This window comes from Colobus angolensis, unplaced genomic scaffold, assembly GCF_000951035.1.
Source record: "Colobus angolensis palliatus isolate OR3802 unplaced genomic scaffold, Cang.pa_1.0 Scaffold143, whole genome shotgun sequence".
NCBI lineage: Eukaryota > Metazoa > Chordata > Mammalia > Primates > Cercopithecidae > Colobus > Colobus angolensis.
In genome coordinates this window covers 5952047-5976167 of record NW_012114522.1, presented here as the reverse complement: position 1 = coordinate 5976167, position 24121 = coordinate 5952047, and the positions used below count along the sequence as shown (strand labels likewise).

Sequence of the window (24121 nt, the reverse complement as noted above, 5' to 3'; positions counted from 1 at the left end):
CCTCAGCCTCCCAAAGTGCTGGGATTACAGGTGTGAGCCACTGCACCCAGCCTCCAGTGTGTTTATTACTGAAAAAGTGTGATTTGTAAACTTGAGATGAATAATCTTCTACATTAATCATTATTCAAATCTGTAATTATTCATGTAGTTTAGTGTTTCAAGAAATAGAAATAACAGGTTAAATAGTATAAATTTATTTAAGGCTTTTGTACATATGAGCAATTTTTTTTCAGATAGTCTGCTTCAATTTCCATTCCCGCTGGCAGTGCACAAGGACATTGGTCTCACTCTGCCCCTGTCATCCACAAGCATTCAAATGAGTCTTTGGTATTTGATAGGCAAAAATAATGGATGAGAATTTCTTATAGGTATATTGGTTTCCTGTTGATGCTGTAACAAATAACCACAGCAGAGACAGAAATGTAATTTCTCACATTTCATTAGTTGATAATCAAAGTATTAAAAGACCTCATTAGTAAAACCATCTCACCCTGGAGTCTTTTGGGGAAAAAAATGCTTTGAATATCTTTTATTTACTTTCTGAAAAATCTATTTTTATTTTCTTTTGAGTCGATGTTATTAATTTCTGTCTTTTCAATAAAGATACTTATTTCATGGAAGCTTTCAAATTTGTTAGCGTACAACTATGTAAATTTACACCATTTAAAAACTCAAGTGATTTTAAGAATCAAATGTAAAAACAGGTACCATAAACAACACACAAATGAATGCAGATTAATTATTTAGAACAATGGTTTCAATTGGGATTTTGGGATTTTGTAGATGGGATTTTGTTATCGTCATTCATTGCCAGTTTTGTTTGATTGCATAAAGAAAGGTAATCCATAAGTTTCTTCTTTGGGGAACATATGATAGTTTATTCTGTGGTCGGTTTGTGATCACCTTCTGTTAATATTCCATGTTTGCTTAAGGATGGCCCGCTCTTTCATAGCAGTTACCATTTTATAATGGTAAAAAACAGTTCCAAAGTTACAAAATGATTTTTATTATATCACAATAATTATAGTTAATCCATAAAATACAGAAAAATTTCCCATGAGATTAAAAAAGGGTGGTGATGTGTGATTCTATCAGAGAGAAATGAGTTCAAAGGGAAAGGCCCAAAACAGTCTCTGCAGGGCTGCATAGTGGGCACCTGGGCCCCCGTGCCCGACTGCCTGGGTCTGCATCCCAGGTGCCCACACCTCTCACACACATACTTGCTGTGGGACTTTGGGCAAGTTGCTAACCTTTCTGAGTCTAATTTCTTACCTATACAATAGCATTAACAGTGGTACCTCTTTCATGGGGATTTTGTAAGGCTTAAGAAAGAGAATATAGGCCGGGCATGGTGGCTCAAGCCTGTAATCCCAGCACTTTGGGAGGCCAAGATGGGTGGATCACGAGGTCAGGAGATCGAGACCATCCTGGCTAACACGGTGAAACCCCGTCTCTACTAAAAAATACAAAAAACTAGCCGGGCGAGGTGGCGGGCGCCTGTAGTCCCAGCTACTCGGGAGGCTGAGGCAGGAGAATGGCGTAAACCCGGGAGGCGGAGCTTGCAGTGAGCGGAGATCCAGCCACTGCACTCCAGCCTGGGTGACAGAGCAAGACTCCGTCTCAAAAAAAAAAAAAAAAAAAAAGAGAGAATATATATGTTCAGTACTTGGAACGGTGCCTGGAACTGGTGCCAAATTGATGTCAGTCATCACGGCATTTATTTCATGTGACAGTACTTAGAAAAGATGTTATGAAATTTCTGTTTTGCAGATGAAAAGCTCAGTCTCTGAGGGGGGTGATAATTACTCCGAATGGCTGCAGCAGGGAGGCAGTGGGATTTGAGCTTCCTGGTTTTGCAGCCCGTAATCTCTCTGCAGTAGAACCAACGTCCTGACTTGTTGATGGGGAGGCAAGAGGGCTGAACCCAAAGCTTAGATTCTGATATAGGAATTTGACCAAAAGAGTCCTTTTTAGCCTCATATTTTTCTCATCCAGACCCTAAGTGTGTGAAAGCACTTGTTTTCTGTGAACTTTTTGACTTAGAACTCTCCGGACTTCAAGCCCAGGAAAAGAAGAACTTTTGATTTTTATCAAGAGTATTAGAAGAAATGTACTCATCTATTTCAAAGTGATTTTAAGCCCCAGCCACCCCGCAACGTCGTCCTTATCCTCCACTGACCTGTCAATCCTACCTTTTCTCTTTGAAAAGAAGATTCATTTCGGGGCACAACCCAGGGATTTTCTGTAGCTGGAGAAACTGGGTTGGGTTGGGAGCAGTTGTACGATGCATTTCCTTTGAAGGGAAACAGGAGGAAAGAAGATTAGAGGTTGTCACCTTTGCATTCTTCCTGTCACTTCAGAGTCCCTCGCAGAGGTTAATGCCCGAACTCCTTTAAATGACACCCAGAGCTCTCAAAACGTGTTCCCAGGACCAGCGGAATTGGCACGAGCTGGGAAGGAACTTGTTAGAAATACAAATTCTCATCCCTGCCCTGGCCAATCCCTATTGAACCAAGATTCTGAAACCTACACGGCATGTATAATTTCAAACTCTTTTGTATACCCAGGTGCATCCAAAATTGGCTTTAATAAATATTCAGCAACTCTTTTGTAAGAATTCTCGAATGGCTCCCCCTCAATATTCATTGTTGACGCCCTGATTTCCCTCTGCAGGGTTTAGACCTCCCAGGATGGTGATGTGCCAGGCCCGCATGACTTGGCTCCAGGCTCTTTCTCTCTACCCATCCACCCCTCCACCTCACAGAGCAGCTAAGCCCAATGGACAGCACATTGGAATTAACAAGCACATTGGGTGTTTGTTAAATGAGACTTCTCAGCCCCATTCCAGACCTCAAGATCTGAATCTTGAACCAGATGGTTCCCCCAGAATCTTCATTGTTTATCAGACTCCCTGGGTGTGATTCTTGCATACAGAAAAGGTAGAGGATCTCGCTGTGGCCGCACATCCCATTCTGGGACCCCACAATGGGGGTCCCACCTCCCAGCCTCTGCCTTTGCCATTTCTTCCTCCTGACCTCCTTTTTCTACGTTCCCTGACTGTTGTCATCCTGCAAAACCCAGCAAGCAGGGGCCTCTTGAGAGGCCCTCTCTTCTGCCAGCCACTAGAATCAGCTATCCCCATCTCAGCCTCCCACAAACAGTACTCCTCTCTCATAGACTTGCTTTGTTCCACGTCATCTGCGTGTCCACCTTTCCCCAGGACCACAGTCCAAGTTCTCATCTTTACATCAACATAGAGCCGACCATGGGCTCTGGAGCATTGAGCTGCCCCTCAATGTGGAGGGAAGCTACATATTTCCCTTGACTTGGAATTATGAAGAAGACCCTGATTAGTGAATTTTTTAATGGTTCTGATATGACTTGGCTGTATCCCTACCCAAATCTCACCTTGCATTGTAATAATCCCCACGTGTCAAGGGCAGGGCCAGGTGGAGATAATTGAATCATGGGGTCGGTTTCCCCTGTACTGTTCTCATGGTAGTGAATAAGCCTTATGAGATCTGATGGCTTTAGAAATGGGAGTTCTCCTGCACATGCTCTCTCTTGCCTGCCGCCATTGCAAGATGTGCGTTTGCTCCTTCTTTGCCTTTGGCCATGATTGTGAGATCTCCCCAGCCATGTTAAACTGTGGGAGTCCGTTAAACCTCTTTCCTTTATAAATTACCCAGTCTCAGGTATGTCTTTATTAGCAGTGTGAGAACAAACTAATACAACTTTCTTGCTTCTGAGAACACAACAGACCTCCTGCTATGCCTACCTGTTATGATGCGTATGTGTTCAAGAGTCAGGCCACTGAGTATTCAGCGTTCTAAGACTTTGGGTGTCACCTTTTCTGACCTCAAGTTTGTTATTAGTAATGTGAAGGGGTTTGTAATTGTAAGGGAAAAGTGGCTGCAAAGCTCCTGTCTGCTGGAGCATCTGATGTGATGGCCAGTAGTGATGGTGATGCATGCACTTGAGCCCCTGGGTCAGCTCAGCTGGTGTCTCCATCTGCAAACAAGGAAGGCTGAAAGGAGACAAAGATAAATTTAATAGTTCTTGAAGTCATGTCATCTGGAATTGTAAAGAAAGTCTTTGAAGCTTGTCTCAACTTTGTTGTCCAGTCTTCAAAATAGCCTCAGGGGAAACCATTAGTTCAGCTGCCCTTTGAGTAGGTGCCCTGGAGTGGGAGCTGGGAGACAGAATTTCCCAAGCCCCACAGAGGTTACCCTGGAGGTGGGTGGTGCAGCTACAGAGGAGGACTGGGTCCGTAGCCTTCTGGCTGCCGATCCCAGCCCTGTTGACTTCCCCATGCAGTGGCCATTCTCTCTTGCAAAGAGATCCTGAGCTCCGCTGTTTCTCAGCTGCAGAGCTGGGTGCTGTGAATGTGCTATGTCATGCGTCTTTGCCACCATCTGGGGTGGGGCATGGCTACATTACATATGAGAAGACTGAGGCTCTGGGAGGTTGAGCATCCTGCCAAGACGACCAGCACAATCCCCCGATCTTGGATTTGCCTGACTGTCTTGCACAAGTCTCTCAGCCTCTTTGAACTTCATTTTCCTTCTTTGGAGAATGGGATAATGATCCTTTGTTCAGACAGTTGAAGGAAAGATTAAGTGGGAAGAGGAAGAGGACCAAAATTTTCGAAGTATTTACCTTGTGCCAAGCAGTGGGCTGTACCCACATCATCTCGCTTAATCCCCACCTCAACCTAGAGAGTAGGTTATATTATCATCCCCATTTTATAGGTTAGAAGATGGAGACTCACAGTGGGCAGCCTTGCTCAGGGCTCTATGGCCAGTGATCCTGGAGCATGATTTGAACCTGGGTAGGCATTAGAAATGTGCTATGGTATGGGAGACCTGGCACAGGGCCTAGCATATAATGGTCCAGATGTCTGTTAGCTTCCTCTTTCCTTTCCTCTCTGTGAGGACTGAATATTTAGTTCACCTCTCATGACTTCTCATGGTGTATGCCTACCACCCAGAAGACAGGACTAGATGCTGTTCAATGAATGCATAAAAGGCCTTCCCCTGTTTCTGGAGGGGTTGCCACGTGTCAGGACCTGTGCTAGAATCTTCACCAGCATTGTCTCATGTAGTCCCCACATCACAACAATCCCATGGGGCATGATAACTATTATTATATCCATTTTGCAGATGAGCAAACCACGTCCCACAGGAGATTGGAGAACTTGCCCAAGGCCACATACTCATAGGAGTCCCTGAGCCAGGGGTCAGCCAGTGGAGCCCAGACCCTTGCTCATAATCACTGTCTGTCTATAACCAAAGCAGCCTGGCCTAGGGTCACCCCTTACCAAGAGCTGATAGGTAGGGCAGGCAAGCCCTTGCTCCTGCCCTGGACTACAGGGGCAAGGCTGGGGCAGTCAGGGGCACTGCGTCCAAACTGGGATTGGACGCCCTCTAGTGTCTTCATGAGCCCAAGCCTGCGACTTGAACCAGTTTATCTATTCCTGATGTATTTATTCAACAAGCATCTATTGAGTGCCTAGGCTCTATCCAGCAGTGAACAAAACAGACCTACAAGGATTAGTCCTGCATTTTAATGGAGGACACAGATCAGAGACAAATAAATATAGAAAGCTTAGTAGTGATGACTCTGGTGAAATAGAACAAGGCAGGAACGGGGAGGGTGACCAGTGAGAGAAGGGCTGAGCCCAGTATGAAGCATGGGAGTGACTGGGGCAGATTCGTGGGGAGGGACATCCCCACTGTTCCCCAGCAATGCCTTTGTGGGCAAGATTTGCCTAGCCTGGCTTCTTTCTTCTCCCTTCTGGCCCTGTCATTCTCCTTTCAAATCTGTATCCCACACATCCCCCTTCTCCCTCCCCACTGGATGCCCCCAAATTCAGGTCCTACTCTCCTCCCCTCTAGACCACAGCATCTATAACATCTGGCTCTTATATCCATAAAATTTCAGTCAATTCATTCAGCCAGTGTTTATGGAGCATCCACAATGCACCAGACACTAGAAATGAGTCAGACAGTGTCCATGCCTACAAAGAGCTCACTGCTAGTGGGATGTTTGAGGGAAGATTGTGGTGGCTGTGAGATAAATGTGGCCTGTAGGCCAATAGGGAGCCCAAAGGCAGAAGGGCCCCAGGGAGCTGCCCTAATGCAGCGAGAGAGGGCCATGGAAAGCTTTCTGGAGAAGGTGGCATCCACCTTGGGGTCTGGAGGACAATTAGCCAAATGGAAGGGAAGAAAAACACCATTCCAGGCACAGGGAATAGCCAGTCCAAAAACAAAAAAAGAACAAGAGGGAGTTCAGCACATTTAGAAACTGAGAATCACTTAATAAGAGTGCCAGAGGTGACAACAAGTGATGAGGTGGATGGTTAGCTGGGGCCACACCCACCCACTCCCTGCCTCTGCACACATCTACAGTTTGGATCACATCTGCCCAAACATCTTCCTTTTTTAAGTTTTATTTTAAGTTCTGGGGTATATGTGCAGGGTGTGCAGGTTTGTTACATGGGTAAACATGCGTTATGGTGGTTTGCTCACCTATGGACCCATAACTTAAGTATTAAGCCCAGCATGCATTAGCTTGTTTTCATGATGCTCTCCCTCCTGCTGCCCAGGACCCCCAACAGGCTCCAGTGTGTGTTGTTCTCCTCCCTGTGTCCATGTGTTCTCATTGTTCCGCTCCCACTTGTGAGTGAGAACATGCAATGTTTGGTTTTCTGTTCCTGTGTTAGCTTGCTGAGGATAATGGCTTCCAGCTCCATCCATGTCCCTGCAAAGGATATGATTTTGTTCTTTTTTATGGCTGCATAGTGTTCCATAGTGTATGTGTACCACATTTCTTATGTGGAATTAACCACATTTGGGTTAATTCAATGTCTTTGCTATTGTGAGTAGTGTTGTAATGAACATACACGTGCATGTATCTTTATAATAGAATGATTTATATTCATTTGGGTATATACCCAGTAATGGGATTGCTGGGTCACATGGTATTTCTAGTTCTAGGTCTTTGAGGAATTGCCACGCTGTCTTCCACAATGGTTCAACTAATTTACACTCCCACTAACAGTGTTAAAGTATTCCTATCTCTCCACATCCCCACCAGCATCTGTTGTTTCTTGACTTTTTTAATGATCACCATATTGACTGGCATGAGATGGTATCTCACTGTGGTTTTGATTTGCATTTCTCTAATGATCAGTGATGTTGAGCTTTTTTTTCATATGTTTGTTGGCCACATGAATGTCTTCATTTGAGAAGTGTCTGTTCATGTCCTTTGCCCACTTTTTAATGATGTTGTTTGTTTGATTTTTATAACTTGTTTAAGTACCTTGTAGACTCTGGATATTAGACCTCTGTCAGATGGAAAGATTGTAAAAATTTTCTTCCATTCTGTAGGCTGTTTTCTCTGATGATAGTTTTTTGGTTTTTTGTTTTGTTTTGTTTTGTTTCTGTGCAGAAGCTCTTTAGTTTAATTAGATCCCATTTGTCAATTTTTGCTTTTGTTGCAAAACAAAATGACATATGTCATTCTCATTTCTCATTTCAGGTCTCCCTGCAGTCACTCTCCAAGTGGCAGGGAAGGCTATCCAGGCAGGGATATTTGAAAGTGTCTAAAAGTCATAGTTCTTTAAAAAACGGATATTAGGAAGTCAGAAGTGAGAGACACTGAGATGATTTTAATAAAAGTACTCTTGGCTGGGTTGTCTTCAACTCACAACTTTGGCTTGAAAAAAACCTCAAGGCTTTAAGTAAGAAATGCTCTGGGGCTTGAGTACGGGCAGGGAAGTCTGAGGAGGTCTCTCCATGAGGTTCCCAGACGGTTGGATGTTCGCAGCAGTCTCCTCTCCCTTGAGGGCACTCGAAGGTGGAATTCCTGGTTGGAGACTTAGGGAGGCAGAGTCTGGATCTTTATTGTTATTGTTGCTTCGGACAAATGGAGTGGGTTGCCTCTAGGGGTGGCGAGCTCCCCATCTATGGAGGTGTGCAAACAGGCTGGCCGACCACTTGGTAGGGGAGTATAGAGGAGATTCTTGCATAAGGCATCCAAACTGCCTCTGAGGTCACTCATGTCACTTGAGAGGAGACTGGCTGAACCCAGAGGGAGGGAGAAGAGGCAGCCGCCAGCACCCTTCCGAAGAGCCCCAGGTAAGACAGCTTGCATTTATACTAAATAAGCATGAGCCCAGTACCCCCAAAGGTGGGAAGGGAGGGCGTTTGGGGGTGTCTAGGGAAGATGAGTGAAGGGGAGTCATTCCTGTCCAGAGAAGGAAAAACAGCAGCATAGAAAGCTGCAACCACAGTGTTCCACCTCCTTTCCACAACTGTTGATTCTATTTTCAGAAACACTGGGATGAAATGAGATCACTTTGCTTCTTGCTTTTACCTTTCTTCTTGGTCTGGTTAAAGTCAGCAGATTGAGCAGGCGCCTGGGTCACTGGCTGTACCTACATTAACCGAGTGATCCTGGGAGAGTCCTGCTGTCTCTTCCTGTTGACGAGACTGAGGTTGTGCCAGACAGTCTCAAGGAGGCGCTCCCTGTTCTTGGAGAGTAGAGAGGGGAAATGAATCATTTCTTAAAGCTAACGCCTGAAGTCTTGAAGACTGAATATGGAACCTGTAGTGAATGAGGCATTTACATTGAGAACCATGACAGTTCTAAACAGAATTCACTTCTCCACAGGGACATCATTTTCCTATTTGCATCCCCGGTATAACTTCATAAATTCCACCGTCGTGTACCTGCAAGGCACGCTGCCTAAGCACGTGATGAAAAAAAAATCTCGGCTACTCCCAAAGCCAGCAGTCGTGAGGCCCCAGCCTCAGAGTGTTCTGCCCTCCCGTGTTGATGATCTTCAATCTTTAAGTCGGGAATAATACTTGCAGCTGAGTGTGCTTTACCTGACCCAGAGCAGAACTCTGGACCAAGAGTCAGAGGCCTGGCTTCCCATCTCAGTGGGACACAAACCTGCAGTGAGAAACCCGGGCCAGCTGCTCCCCTTCGCTTGGCCTCCACCCACTGGGTTGCAAGCCTAATCAAGTGCACATACATGTAGCACTCAGCGTGGGCCAGGAGCTGTCCCCATGGCCGCCCTGTGAGTTAGGCCCCACTGTTAGGCACAGAGACATTGAGATACTTTTCTAAGGTCAAGCAGCAAGGAATAGTAGAAAAAGGACTTGAGCCCCAGCTATCTGGCCCCAAGGTTCCCCTCGGAGCACCCCCATGCATGTCACTCAGGCTGTGTCCCCAGGCCATCCCTAGGCGGCCACAGGGACAAGTCGTCTTCCATGTTACCTACAGAGGGAAGCCTGCTGTTTTGTGGCAAGTGCCAGCATCACAGCTGTACTGTGGTCCAGCTCTCCAGAGCTCATGTGGATCCAAAATTTTAGCTGCCTTGGAAGACTTGTTTTGTCTTCTTCATTTTCCCAGACATTATTTGGGGGACACGACCTGTCACCTGAGACATCCGTAAATACTGCCAGGCATCTCTGTGTGTGTCATCTTATTCCAGCCCCAAACAGTCCCACAGGGTAGGTGGTGTCGCCCCCATTTTCCAGACGAAGAACTCGTGGCTCACGGAGGGTCAGGCCTTGCCCAAGGTCCCGGCGTGGTGCCTGCACAGACAAAGGCACACCTGCTGGTGCTGGGTGCACTCCCTGTACAGCCCACCAGGCACTTTGTACCAAACGTGCATTTCTCAGCCTCATAACTATGTACATTTTGAGCTGGAAAATTCATTGTCATAGGGGCTATGCTGTGTGCCTAGGCTATTCAGCAGCCTCCCTGACCTCTTCCCATTAGGTACCAGTAGCACCATCTGCCCTACCAGCTGTGACAACCAAAAATGACTCCGGACACTGCCAAACATCGCATGGGAGCAAATTGCCCCCGGCTGAGAACCTCTGTATCAAGCCAACATCACAGATGCTCAGTATATTTATGCTAAGGAACCGATGAATGGTTTTCACATACTTTAGAAGTCACTCAAAAGTTGGCTGGGTGCAGTGGCTCACGCCTGTAATCCCAGCACTTTGGGAGGCTGAGGCAGGCAGATCACTTGAGGTCGGTAGTTCGAGACCATCCTGGCCAACATGGTGAAACCTACTAAATACAAAAATTCGCCAGGCATAGTGGCAGGCACCTGTAGACCCAGCTACTCTGGAGGCTGAGGCAGGAGAATCCCTAGAACCTGGGAGGCAGAGGCTGCAGTGAGCCAAGATCACACCACTATACCCCAGCCTGGGCAACAGGCAAGACTTCATCACAAAGAAAAAAAAAAAAGGAAAGAAAAGGAAAAAAGAAATTATTCAAAAGTTGGAATAAACAACATTTATTTATTTATTTCTAGATTCCTTTTTGGTGTTGGATTGTTGTTTTTTTTCCCTTGCCTCACACAATAAGCTTTCAAATTCCCTTCTTTAAAATTAGACCTGTCATTTAAAGTGACTTATTTTAGGCAGCTGCCTTCCTTTCGAGCAGTTTGTCCTCGGCATGAAAACCAGGCTTCAGTGTGAGCGTCAGTCTGTTGCCAGTGTGAAGGAGGCTCCTGGCTTTAGGCCCACCCCCCTGTCCCCATTGCTGGGGTGGCCACAGCAGCTCCTACCCCTCCACTGTGCTCCCCTCACCTGGAGAGAGCTATTAGTGGGTCTCCATCCTTGAAGATGGAGGCTGCATCTTATCAACCCTGTGTCTCCAGCACCAGAGCAGCCCATGCCACGTGGTGGGCACCTGTGTGTCTGGGCGAGAAAAGGAGGCGAGGGCAGGAGATAGGGAGTTCTTGGGCTAAAAATTGGATCAATATCAATTGTCAAGCCCAGTGTGGGGAAGCCTTCATTTTCTTGAACCTTCCTGAATCTTCCAGAATGCCCAGGGTCATGGCGGGGTTCTCTTATCTGTTTGGGATGACCCTTCCTTCCTTGGGGTTCCTTCTTTCTTAAACACAGACGCCAATCATAGTCACTTTCCTGGGCCTCAGTCTCCCATCATGAAAAATGGGGATGATAATACTCAGTTTGCACAACTGATGTGAGGAATCTGGGGAATTATGTAAAATATCTCACAGGTGGCAACTGCCCAGCTTGCGTGAATCTCCTCCCAACCTTGCTGTCATCAGCACGACTGTTTCTAGCATTGTTTTCTCCTCTCTCAATGTCATGCAGTTTCAAAATCTGCTGCTTCCTGACATGCAGTCTTGGTTGGGAAACAAGACACCCAAGTGTGTTAGAAATCGATGTAAAATAAGAGCAAAGAGGATCAGAGTGCCCGCCGTGAATGAGCCCGTATGGGCCTGGTGACACTGGTCCTGGGTGCTCACCGGCGGTGGACGGCTGCCTGGGTTTTTGCACTTGGTGGGATGCCCACGCATTACAGGGCTCCTGGTGTGTTCCTCTAACCGCTTACTTGGGAAACTGTTGTGTACTCCTCCCTTCCTTGCCAGACTAAGAGGTCTTCTAGGGCAGACGAGGACCTGTGTTGTCTGCTGTCACCTTAGTGCCTAAGAGAGTCCCAGATTTCTTACCCTTTCTCTAAACAGTTGAGTAGAAGGGAGGGAAGGGAGGTGACTGGGAGGGACGAGGGGAAGGAGACATGAAACCTTAGATGTGTTTATAGGAAACTGTGGTACTTTCCCCCTCTTTTGGCCTGGAACCACATGAAGGTCCATCTGATTTGTTGAACCATCATTAGGAGTTCTGGAGCCTAAATCAAGTTTTGTACAAAATCTCAAATTACAATTTCAGAAGCAGTTATTAATAACTTTTGTTTTGAAAAGATTCTCCTGAAATCACTTCCTAGATCAAATGAGAAGAATCTAACATGTTCTGTAATCATAATAGCAGAGACCATCTCACTGCAGCAATTGGCTGTGTCCTGATGGATAGGGAGAAAGCTGAGAGGAGACCCTCCATATGGCCACCCTAAACTGTGGTCAAGAGTGCCAGGCTTGGAGTCATCTGCCTGCATGCAACTTGAAACACTGAACTGTTGAGGTATGGGACCTTGGACAAGTTGTCATGATTGCCCCGTGCCTCAGTTTCCCTAGCTGTAAAGTGGTAGTGAAGATAGATGAAAGGATGCATTTAAAGTTCCGTGGCTAGGCGTGGTGGCTCACACCTGTAATCCCGGCACTTTGGGAGGCTGGGGCACACAGATCACCTGAGGTCAGGAGTTCGAGACCAGCCTGACCAACATGGAGAAACCCCATCTCTGCTAAAAATAGAAAATTAGTTGGGTGTGGTGGCACGTGCCTATAATCCCAGATACTTGGGAGGCTGAGGCAGGAGAATCGCTTGAACCCAGGAGGCGGAGGTTGCGGTGAGCCGAGATCGCACCATTGCGCTCCAGCCTGGGCAACAACAGCGAAACTCCATCTCAAATAAACAAATAAATAAATAAATAAATCAGTCTAGCATGGGGTCAGCCGCATAGGTGGTGCTCTGTAATCTTAGCTACTATGTTGTTGAAGGAGCCCCAGCCTGAGACCGCCAGGGAGGCGATGGTTGCAGCCCACATCCTCTGACTTCCCAGCTGTGTAGCCCTGGGTGAGACACTTCACCCCTCTGAGCCTCAATCACTCATGTCAGAGTTCAAAGGAGAACAGGCCAGAAAGGTGGTATCACTGGGCTAAGGGCTGGGTCAGTGTGAGGTTAGATTTTTATCTGTAAGATGAGAAGCATCTGAGACTGGGTGATCCAACACTCTTCGAAAAGCTTTTAAAAGCAAGCATTTTCTGGCCACTCTTAAAATTTGAGTCTTTACTTTAGGATACAAAGGGGGCTCCGGGGCAGGATGCACTCCGAAGTTTCTTGGGTGTTTTCTTATTTTACAGCGACCTCAAACTGTCCAATCAAATAAGCGTCAGTGTGAGCAGAGGTAAAGCGGAAGGCAGTCACCTTCCCACTCTGTCAGCTGATGCAAGGGGAGGGCAGTGGCTTCGTGGCACAAACAGAATAAGACTGGTAGTGTGTGTGACGTTCAGGCCTGCCCTGGGGAGGGACAGGGCCAGCCCGGCAGGACCCCTGCAGCCCCTGGGCTTGGGGAGAGGATTTGTGGGCTGATTTCTGCCTTTTGATGCATGAACGGTTGTAAAAATAAATATGGCTTTTATTGCTGTTTTTATAACTGTCCCTTCCTGAACTTAGAATTTTATGCGAATGACTCTCTCCACTAACCTGCAAAGGGACATCTATAGCAGTGTCTCTATGGGGAGAACTGAAACCAGGGGGGAGAGGAGCCAGAAGGAGGTGCTGGCCACAACATAAGAGGACTCACATTAAGTGGGATCTAGAGCTGGGAACCTCAGGAACATGAGCTGGTCAGGCCACGGGGATGAGAACCATGGCGATGAATAACACAAACGTCAGACACCTTCACATGGGTGACAGCGTGGCAGCCTGAAGGCATTAAGAGGGCCCCTAGAGAACGCTGGCCGTTGAAAATCAGTGAATTTGGCTGATGACTGAGAAAGGCTCTTACACTTCTGGAATCCAACCCTGAAGGTGCACTGGGGATCACAGTTACCCTCTAAAGGGGAGTCGATTGTATAAACATATTCAATGGACACAGGGTTTTCAGGATAATGTTAGCTTCTGTTATAGCCCTGAGAACTGTAGGAATTGGTGGATTTATTAGACGCCACCTCCGTACACCACGGATGTGACAGCAAAGGTTCAGGCTTTAAGCACCCCATTTACTTTTGCCTAGAACAAGGTGATACTGACAAAGAGTATGGGTTTCACCTGTGCTTTCTGGAGCCTAACGCTCACTCAAATGAGAGACAGGTGCAGAACAGGAAGGTTCTTGTTTACACGAATATTAAAACCTGTTTTTGCCAATAGATGTATGCCTGCCTGCAAGCTCGAAGAAACGGGTGTCATAGTTTTCACCAGCATCTCTCAGTTTGCCCATAACTTTATGGAGGTTTACTTTCTTCACAAAATTTAACCATCTGTAGATATAAGTAGGTCCTAAATATTCCCCCCAATGCATGAATAATTTGTGCTAAAAACATCTGGTAATAAGACAGTTCCTTTTAAAAAAAGGAAACTTCCTGGAAGCTCCACCAACATTACTGTTTCTATCTCACTGCCACACTTGGCTGCAAGAAAACTGGGAAGTGTAGTCTTTTAGCTGGGAACTCCCAGTAGTCCAGGAGTTCTTTTAGTAATGAAGAAAGGGAAAACGTGGGATGAAGGTGAAAAATGAGCATCCATGCCACTCCACCTCGGGACTCTGAGTTTATTGTAAAGACCACCTTATGCCCAAATTTGATTTAGAAAATAGATTAAGTCCTTCCACTGACCATTCTCTCTCCTCGTTCTTTCCTGCATTACAGATTTGGTTCTATACCAACAGCATCTTTGGAAAAGCTGGGATCCCTCCAGCAAAGATCCCATATGTCACCTTGAGTAGAGGGGGCATCGAGACTTTGGCTGCCATCTTCTCTGTAAGTCAACTGAGTGTTACTCCTGAGAATGCCACAGAGGGTTACACAGCACAGTAGGAATGTTCGTAAGGTCCTTTAAGGCAGGGGGTTTCCCCATCAGAATTCATCAGTTAGGACAATGTGGTTTTCTATCACTCAGCAAACTCTTGGTTTTAAAGAAATAGCTGGGATGGGGAGAACCCAGACATCATTTGTGTCCAGGCTATTGATCTGAAACCTCAAAGTGAATACTGAAGAGTGACAATTCTCACCCAGTTCCTGACACCTCACAGGACAGGCAACACTGCATGTGGGAACCCCAGGCAACAAACAGGCATCCCTTTAAAGGAGCACGTCCTTTGTCATGCCAAAGGGGGCTGGATTTTGGGAGTTCGTCATGCAGTTCTTCACTGACATTTTACCCATCTAGAGGATACTTCCTTTCTATATTTTGCTTCCCTGTCATCTTCCTTTTAATAAATAACTCCATCCATTGAATTCTCACCTAGTCACAAATGATGAAATATGAATGAATAAACTATGTGAAAGAGGGCCATATTGTCCCCAGGAGTTCGGATCAGAGAATTGCTGTGAGTCTTCAGTCTCTTGCCATGACATTTAAAATATTTCAAAACCATTAGCAGTCATCTCATTACCGCAGACATGTGGGAGTTTGCATGGCAAAGGAGAAAGAACATTCCAGTCGACCAGTATAATAGAGAGGAAGACCTTAATAATAAGCCAATATGTTCAAAAGAAGGCATAGAGCTCGTCACTGTTTCTCAACCTCCGATATGAAAAACAAACATTTGGTGGAGGGGAAAGTTGGGTGGCTTCAGAACCTAGAAGAAATTTCCAGATCTTGGAATCAGATCAAACAAAGGATTTGAATCCTGGCTCTGGCACTTCTTGGCTGTGTAGCACTGAGCAGTGCACTCAACATCTCTGAGCTTCAGTTGCCCTCTTTATGAGATGTTTGTGTCTCTTCTTTCTTGTAGGTATGACTGTGCCTCACATTTTAGGTACACAGGACACAGTTAGGCTCCCTTCCAAATGGAAAGAGAGGGCTAAAATTAGAGAGTTGTGTTCTCTGACCTTGATGGAGTAGTTTGTTTATTTTCACTCTTGCTCACTGATTTACACTGACAAGATTGATGCCCATGCAAACAGGCAGAGGCTTGCAATTGTCTTTCTGACTTCGTGATGACAGGACACTTCATTTTGCACCTCGCGCTTAACGGGTCCTTCTAACAAGATGCTTTTTAAAAATAGATATCCTAAAAAATGTAGAGGAATGATGTTTTGTCTCTTTCCCTTTCCACTTCACGGCCTTTTTGTTAGAGGAAAACAGTTCAACGTTTCACGTTCTGGAAGTTTCACAAGATTCATTCTCATTATTCTCAAGTTATAGACTGCATCTAGTTTTCTTTATTAATTTTTACTTTGAGCCATGGAAAAACACAGTCAGTCTGAGATGAAAATTATGGGGAAAGTATGGGAGATTTTTCATTTTGTTTTTTGTAAAGTATTTTATTGGTATTGTAAAGAAATCAATACCAGTTCATTAGGGCAAATTTGTAAAATTCAGAAAAATAGAGAGGAACAAAGAAGAAACTACCTACAATCATACTACCCAAGGAAGTTTGGCAAATTCTTCCCTTGTCTTTCTGTGCATAGATGTGTATTTCTTACATAGTAGCACAGTAATCCTGTGCTCTAATCTGCTTTTGTTCACGTAATCTTATGTCAGAATGATTCTCCATTTTCTTATTTATTAAGTATTTTTTGTTGAAGTGTTTCATATATGCAGAAAATTATGCAGATCCTCACCTTCCCTGAATTAACACTAGTGTTGAAAGATTTATCCTTCTCCAGTAATTTTCTATATGATCATTTCCTTAACCATTGTCTGCGGGTGGGGTAATTGGATGTCTCTGCTCAGAACCTGATGGTAGTGCCATGCTTTCTGGGTTCCAGTCCTGGCTCTGTGTCTTTTTATTAGCTGTGTGACCCCCATGTAAGTTATTCAGCAGCTCTGTGACTCCGTTTCCCCACTTCTAAAGGCCATCATCCCTGCCTCATAGGGATGGGCTGAGGATTGTACCAATGAATGTATATTAAGTGATTCCAGCAGTGGCTGGCAAATGGTATGCATTCAGTAAGTGGTAACTATTCTTGTCCTATTTAGGTAGAGTTCCATAATTTGTGATTTTAAATAAGGCTACGATGGACATCCTTGTAGACAGCAGGATTTTAGAGGGACTCTTGCTATCTTTTGACAGTTAAGGAAACCAAGACCCAAAGGAGTGACTTACTGTGGGTCACACAGTCAGCTGGCTCAGAACCCAAGGGAGTGGGGAAAGAGATCATCGTGGGGCTCCTACTGCCCCCAGTGAGACCCCAAAGGGTTCTACACGGGACCTCATGAATGCTCACGTCATGCCTGAAAGTCCAATGATTGCCCTTGTTTGAAAGAGGACCACACGAAGAAGTGGCTACACTTCTTCCCTTGGTCCAAGAAGACTTCACAGGAAGCCATTCTTATTCATTCCAGACTCCAGAAGCCACTCCTTCTTGTCCCCATGCTCTGGCAGGCAGATCGTCTTCCTTAAAAGCTGACAATATTGGTCAAAGTATTCCTTGGAAATACGAACTCCAGAAAGGAGAGTAAATGACTTCACAGTCCTGAAAGGGAAGGAGGAGTCCTTTCTAAAATCAGGACTCAGAATCGCAGCCTCTGGAGAGCGCTCCTGCCGCTGCCTTTAAGTGTGGACCTGGTGGATCTCAGTCATCTGGACCATGGCCAGTTGTTACCCTGCCATTTAGCAAGCTCTTGCCAGCTCCTCCCGTGGTCAGACTGTTGACCCTGTGCTGGGCTTACAGAGGGCCTTTGCCATGGTGCCTGCCTGTAGGAGCTCACAGTCCAATGGAGGAGGTTGACTATGACCCAAGGATAAATGATGTTTTGCTGTTGTAGAGGTGCAGGAACCTCTGTGTGGGAGGTTCCTCTGAGCAGGAAGTGATGCTTGGTGGATTCTTTCATGCAGGCATGCATTCATCCATTCCACAGACACCTAAGGTGCACTCATACTGTGCCAGCTGTCACAGGTGAAGTTACCATGATCTAGAGAGAAAAGCAAACCTGGAAACAATTACCACATGCAACACGGAGACAAGCTTCCCTCTCAAATAAGGCATTCTGGGAGGGATTCCTGGAGACAGGGACCAGGAACCTGAGAGCTGAAGGGCCAGCAGAAGTTAGGTGAAGTGAAGTGCATTGGATAGTCTGTCCCCCTTTCATCTTCTCAAAGAGCTGGAGATGCAAGGACAGATGCAGAATAGTCCATTGGAAACAGTCCTTAAAATGGTAGCTTTGACCCCAATTCCTGGAAAGGCATGAGACTAAATTCAGCATGAGGCTGACAGTGTGGAATAGAAAAACGTTCTGGGGAGGAAGAGCTTTGGCTTTAGGATGAAGCTACTCTGAATTCAAATCCTGATCACCCATTTACCAGCTGAGTGGTCTTGGGAACATTGCCCAACACCTCTGAATTTATTTGCTCGTCTGTAAAATGAACATAACCATTCCCACCTGTGGTGGGCAAAATAATGGCTCCCCAAGATGTCCACACCATGATTCCCAGAAGCTGGGAATATATTACCTTACATGGCACAAAGGAATGTTGCAGGTGGGACAATCTTGATATAGAGAGTGAACCCTGGATTACCCAGGTGAGCCCAGTATTATCACAGGGTCCTTGTAAGTGAAAGGGGGAGGCAGGAGGGTCAGAGTCAGAGAAGGAGATGTGATGGTGGAAGCAGAGGCAGGAGTGACGCCACTGCCAGCTTTGAAGGTGAGGAAGAAGTCACAAGCCCAGAAATGCAGATGTTCTCTAGAAGCTGCAACAGGCCAGATTCTGCCCTGGAGCCTCCAGCCTGCAGACACCATCGTGTTTGCACTACAAGATCTATTCTAGACTGCTGATTTCCAAAACTATAATACAAAAACCACTATTGTTCTGTCTTTCAAAGAGACTCAGAAAGTAAAAATAAAAGTGAGAACTCCCACTAATTAGTGAAAATTCTCAAATGAGGGATAAGGAAGGAGACCACTACTACTCCTGCTACAATAAGATAATCCACCTGGCTTGTTTTCAGCCACTGAGTCTGTGGTAACTCACTACAGCAGCAATGGGAAACTAATACAGCATCCAACAGAATTATGGAAACAAAATCCAAGGAATGTGAAAGCCACTCCCCTGTTCCTCACAGAGCGCCAATATAAGGTAAATTCCATGCCCTTTCCAAAGTTTTTATATATATAAAAATGTCATATTTATATAGGTTATATATTATAATATCATATTTTATAATATACATAATATAATGTTTATATATTATTTATTTGAAAACAACGAAATAAAAATATGTAGATATATTTTATATATCATATATAAACATATTTTTATATATGATATACACAAGTATATGTGTATGTATATATTATATATGAAATATAAATGATACATAAATATGTATCATATATAAATATATGTAAATATATTTGTATATTATATATTCACATATATACATATAAATATATATAAATATATTTGTATATTATGTATTTACATATATACATATAAAACATGTAAATATATATTTATACACAACATATAAATATATATTTTTAGTATATAATACAATATAATAGAATAAAAATATATATACTATATAAACAGCATATATAAATAACATAAATATGATACATAAATATGTGTTTATTACATATATAATTGTATATATAAATATATGTATTTATTACTTTGTTTTCAAATATACATAAATTTGTTTATTACATATATAATTGTATATATTAAATATATTACCTTCTTTTCAAATACACAAAGTTGAAATATATTTGAAAACAAGGCAATAAATATATATTTATATATACAATTGCATATGTAATAAACACACAAATATACACACATATATTTCATCCAGCCCTCTGAAGTGATTGCCTATCCAAAAAGACTTTCTAATTTTTTTCATTCCTCTTATGAGATTTTGACAGTATATTAAAATGGCTTAGGAGGCTAATAAAGGTGAGAAGGGAAAGACATCTTTGCTTATTTCATCTGCAATTAATTTTGGCTCAGGGCATCAGTCGTCAGTTTGGGCAACTGTAAATAATTGCCATCTTTCAGAAACAGCTGGTTTTCCAAATTGATTTGCCTGGCACAGTGTTAACTCTCTGAAGAGTGAACTTCCAGTGAGCATCATTCAGGCCGCGTAGGGCGGGGGCTTTGTCGGGGTCGAACTCACTTTGAGAAGCACAGACTCTGTGCTTTTACAAATCAGGGGGTCAGAATTCACAGGAAGTCATTCTGATTCATTGCAGTAAGTTTTCATAATTGACAAGAATGGAATATGCTCTTGAGTAGTAGTAAAAAAAATAAAATAAAAATCCTTATGGTTTCTGTTGCCTGTAGTCCCCGTAGCTTCCCAATAAATTCTACAATTTCAGAATCAAAGGCCTCAGAGTTTACTGCTGGAACTCATGACACTGGATCCAGCATGTGTGAGAGGTGAACGTGGTAAAAGAGAGAAAGCAGGGTGATAAAGCATCTGGGCTCTGTGTCGTACTGCTCCCTCACCTGCTAGCTGGGTGACCTTGAGCTGGTCATTTAACCTCTCGATATGCATTTTTCTCTTAGTGAAAGTGGCAATAATAACAGACCTAAACCTCAACAGGTATTGTCATGAGAATCATACTGTAATTCACAATGCTTGGCACAGAGAAGATACTCAATAAACGTTAACTATTGTTATGGGTTGAATTGCGCCTCCTCAAAATGCATACGTTGAAGTCCCTAGTACCTTAGAATGTGACTTGAATTTGAAATAGGATCATTGCAGTTGTAATTAGTTAAGCTAAAATAAGGTTATACTGGAATAGGGTGGGCCCCTAATCCAATACGACTGTCCTTAGGAAAAGGGGAAATTTAGATGCAGACATACGCACAGGCAGAACACCCTCTAAAAATTAGAATTGTGCTGCCCAAAGCCAAAACACACTAGAAGCCAGGAGAGGTCCCTGCAACAGACCCTTCCCTGGCGCCTCCAGAGGCAGGGCCCTGCAGACACCTTGACCTTGGACTTCCAGCCTCCAGAACTGTGAGACAACACATTTCTGTTGCTGAAGCCACTCTGTCTGTGGGACCTTATTACGGCAGCCCTGGGAAACACACAGTTACTCTTGTTGTTAATATCCCTGAAGAGAAGCAGACATGGAAAATGCCAAAGCTGCCCTGCTGCCTCTCAAAGACTAGAAGACAAGCCCAAGGCCAGGCGCTTCTTCCTCCAGCACTCAGCAAGTGCTCCCTCAGGCCCCTGCTCTGTGCCAGTGGACAAAACAGACAAAGGTTATTTTGTCTGTAGAGAAGGAGAGCTCCTCATGGGGGCACAGACAGTGTAACAAGGGAGTACCCCATACAGTGTTTTAAAAGGTGAAGGGTGTTATGAGAAAACAGTAGAGCAGAGCAAGGGGAATGGAGAGGCGGGGACAGTTGCCGTCTTAAATACTGTGGTCAGGCTCCAGGTGAGCCCAGTTGTCTGGGAAGAGCATGTCAGGCAAAAGAAGTGGCTGAAAGAAAAACCTTTGGGAAAGAGGGACGCAGTGAGCCTGAGCAGCTGGAAGGCAGATTAATTCAAGGCAGTGGAGGGCATGTAGGGTGGGTACCCCACCTGTCAGGAGCTGCCACCTTTGATAGAGGGACAGAGCCGGGCAAAATGTCCCTGTAGAAAGTGAACCAGTAAACCAACCCCTGGCCTCGTTCTCTTTCTTCTGCCTTCCGATTTCTGACCGCTGATTTCTGATGTCTGCTGAAGCCACCCAGAGGTCAGAGGGCAGGGAGCTTGATTTGAGCCCATGGGTCTCCCTCTAGGACAGAGAGCAAGAATCTGAGAGGTGACAGGGATGTCTGCAGCAGCCCAAGGCAGGAGCAAGGATGTGTCTGCCGCTTGAGGGACCAAGGGGCTGGTGGGGGGCGTGGGGCTCGAGGGGATTCAAATATGGTTTGCAAATCTTTTCTCCCATTCTGTAGGTTTTCTCTTCACTCTGTTGATTGTTTTCTTTGCTGTCTATAAGGCTTTTAGTGGACAGGGGTGTTAAAAGGAGAGTGGCAGGTCATGCTTTAAAGCCTTCCAGCAGCTGTAGACAAAATAGTTAATGGCAGAGGGTAATGAGAGTAGAAACAGAGAGCGTTGTCACAAGGCTTGGAGAGAGGCTGGTTTTCCCTGTGAATCATCAGACTGACATGTGCTCTAGAACTAGCCTCGAAAGGACTGAGTTTAGCTAATTTCCCTTGACAGTCATTCCTTTTTCATTGATAAATAATGATTCTATGGCATTTCTATAGGTCACAGACTAGAAGAAACTACACCCTTCATCCACTAAAATATTAGATCAAGTCCCCAGTTTATTTAACAAATGTTCTAGGACCTTAGGAGAAATGAGGGCTGTGGCAAGCAGAAGCAGAGCTCGATTTTCCCCTTGGCTCCCAACCCAAACCCCCTGGGGGCCTGAGCTCAGTCTGGGCTGGGTGGCACCCCCGGATGTGAGAAGTGAAAACTCAGGCTAAATGACTTTTCATGTTCAGAGCTTAGATCAAAAGCCTTAGTGTTACCATTGCCTGAGCAGGAAGCAGGCAGAGGAGTGCGGACTCTCCTTGCTATGGTTTGGCTCTGTGTCCCCACCCAAATCTCACCTTTAATTTTAGTTCCCACAATCCCCATGTGTCATGGGAGGGACCCAGTGGGAGGTAATTGAATCATGGAAGGAGTTACCCTCATGCTGTTCTCATGATAGTGAGTTCTCACAAGATCTGATGGTTTTATAAGGGACTTCCCCCTTCACTGGGCACTCGTTCTTCTCCTTCCTGCCACCATGTGAAGAAGGAGGAGTTTGTTTCCCTTCCACCATGATTGTAAGTTTCCTGAGGCCTCCCCAGCCCTGTGGAACGTTGTTAATTAAACCTCTTTTCTTTGTAAACTACCCAGTCTTTGGCAGTTCTTTATAGCAGCATGAGAATGAACGAATACACTTCTGGTTATGACAGGTCATCCTCATGGGGTGACGACTGGGTGGGGATGAGGAAGGAAAGAAACAGTCAGTGCCCCAGCATCCCCAAGCAGAAAAGGTGGGGTTTTGCCCTGGAAGCCCATTCCCCTGCAGTCCCCACTCCCACCCACCCCAAGCTCTGAATAATACCTTTTAAGTAAGTAGCTCTATTTTTGAGTTTGGCCAACGGCATACACATAAGTCCGTTCCTGCAGCTCACCCTCTCACTCTTGGGATGTGTTCCTGAGTCTTTACTTCCCGTCAAAATTTTCGTGATTTCTTCCCCATCCCTCTGATAACATCCTTTGGCTCCCCTGTATCTGGACTGGCCCCACCAGCTTCACTCACCAAAGGAAAGTGAGGATGTGGCTCATGGGGTGTGGGGTGGAGACAGCACTCACCATCCCCTTGTGCCAGTTCTAAGTGGTGGCTGTTCCCACTGCCCACTGCCCTCTGCTGACTATGCTCCTGGCATGGAAGCCCTGATTCCTAAGTCATCTGGACATCTAGTGTCTCTTTCTCTGCTCCTTGAAGAGCTGATTTTTTTCCACTTGTCCAAATTTCCAAGAACAATTTGAATGTATCCTCGCAAACCTGTTTGGAACCACGTTTTACCTTTTTTGAGGAGGGTAAGAGGATGAAGGGGAGTGCTTCACTTAGAAACTGCAGAAGCTACGGCCTCAAGCCAAGGTTGTAAAGCGACCCAAGAGGAAGAGACATCCACAGAACTGGAGCACTCGGAAAGCCTCTCTGCTGCCGGCCTTTTCTTCCATCCCAGTTGGCCCCAACCCAAGTCTGTTTTGCACTTTGGTTGAAATATCTCAAGACACTTTAATTTGTTATACTTAGAGATCATGGGCCACCCTGGGGTGATAATTATTTAAAATGCAACTCTCATTTCTCACACCTTTGGCCCAGAAAGATATACAGATATCTTTTATGCACATTCATCTTTTAAGCAGAAATTTTCCAAAAAGTCTGTTTCATTGAATTATATTCTGTGTTTAATTTAGAGAGAGCCTGTCCCAAGCAGAAAATTATTTCTGGAACTCTGTCCTCTGAACATAAATTTGAAAATTTCACTAGCTTGCAATAACCACAGCTTTCCAAGGTCTTGGCTTCTTTTCAGAGAGATGTGTGAAAGTAAAGATTAGGCTTTGCTTGTTTAAAACAGGATTACTAGCAGCTAAAAGTAATACTGGAATGTGAAATTTCTTTTCATGTAATATATCTTGGCCTTCTTTTCTCTGCTGAGGGAACTGCATCAGTGCTAACCACACCATTCTCCGCTCCTTTCTCCCATCCTTTTGTAGCTAAAACTTTGACAATAATTCAACTTCTGACTAGAGAGTCAACAATTGCTCGTGTGTCAAGGGCTCCTCAGGAACTTCTCCATCCCAGCGTGTCCTGAATAGGAAACAGCTATTAGGGATGCCTGGGGGGTGGCTCTCATCTGGGCCACATCTTGCCCCAGCATTTGCATTTCTCTCTGAAAGAGTCTCAGTTGTCTCCACTGCTTTGGCTGAGTTATCAGGGGAAACCTCATAGAGTTGCTTTAAAATGTAAATTTGAAAGAAAGC

The 24121-nt window shown here is 44.9% G+C and overlaps 1 protein-coding gene across 1 annotated transcript in view; it reads left to right on the top strand.

Moving 5' to 3' along the window:
• Nucleotides 1-24121, top strand: part of LOC105507090 (solute carrier family 2, facilitated glucose transporter member 9-like) — an 83876-nt gene that overhangs the window by 26539 nt on the left and 33216 nt on the right. Inside the window, exon 3 of the mRNA XM_011935454.1 lies at nucleotides 14327-14437. Coding sequence (XP_011790844.1) covers nucleotides 14327-14437 — 111 coding nt within the window. The remainder of the gene's footprint in view (nucleotides 1-14326; nucleotides 14438-24121) is intronic.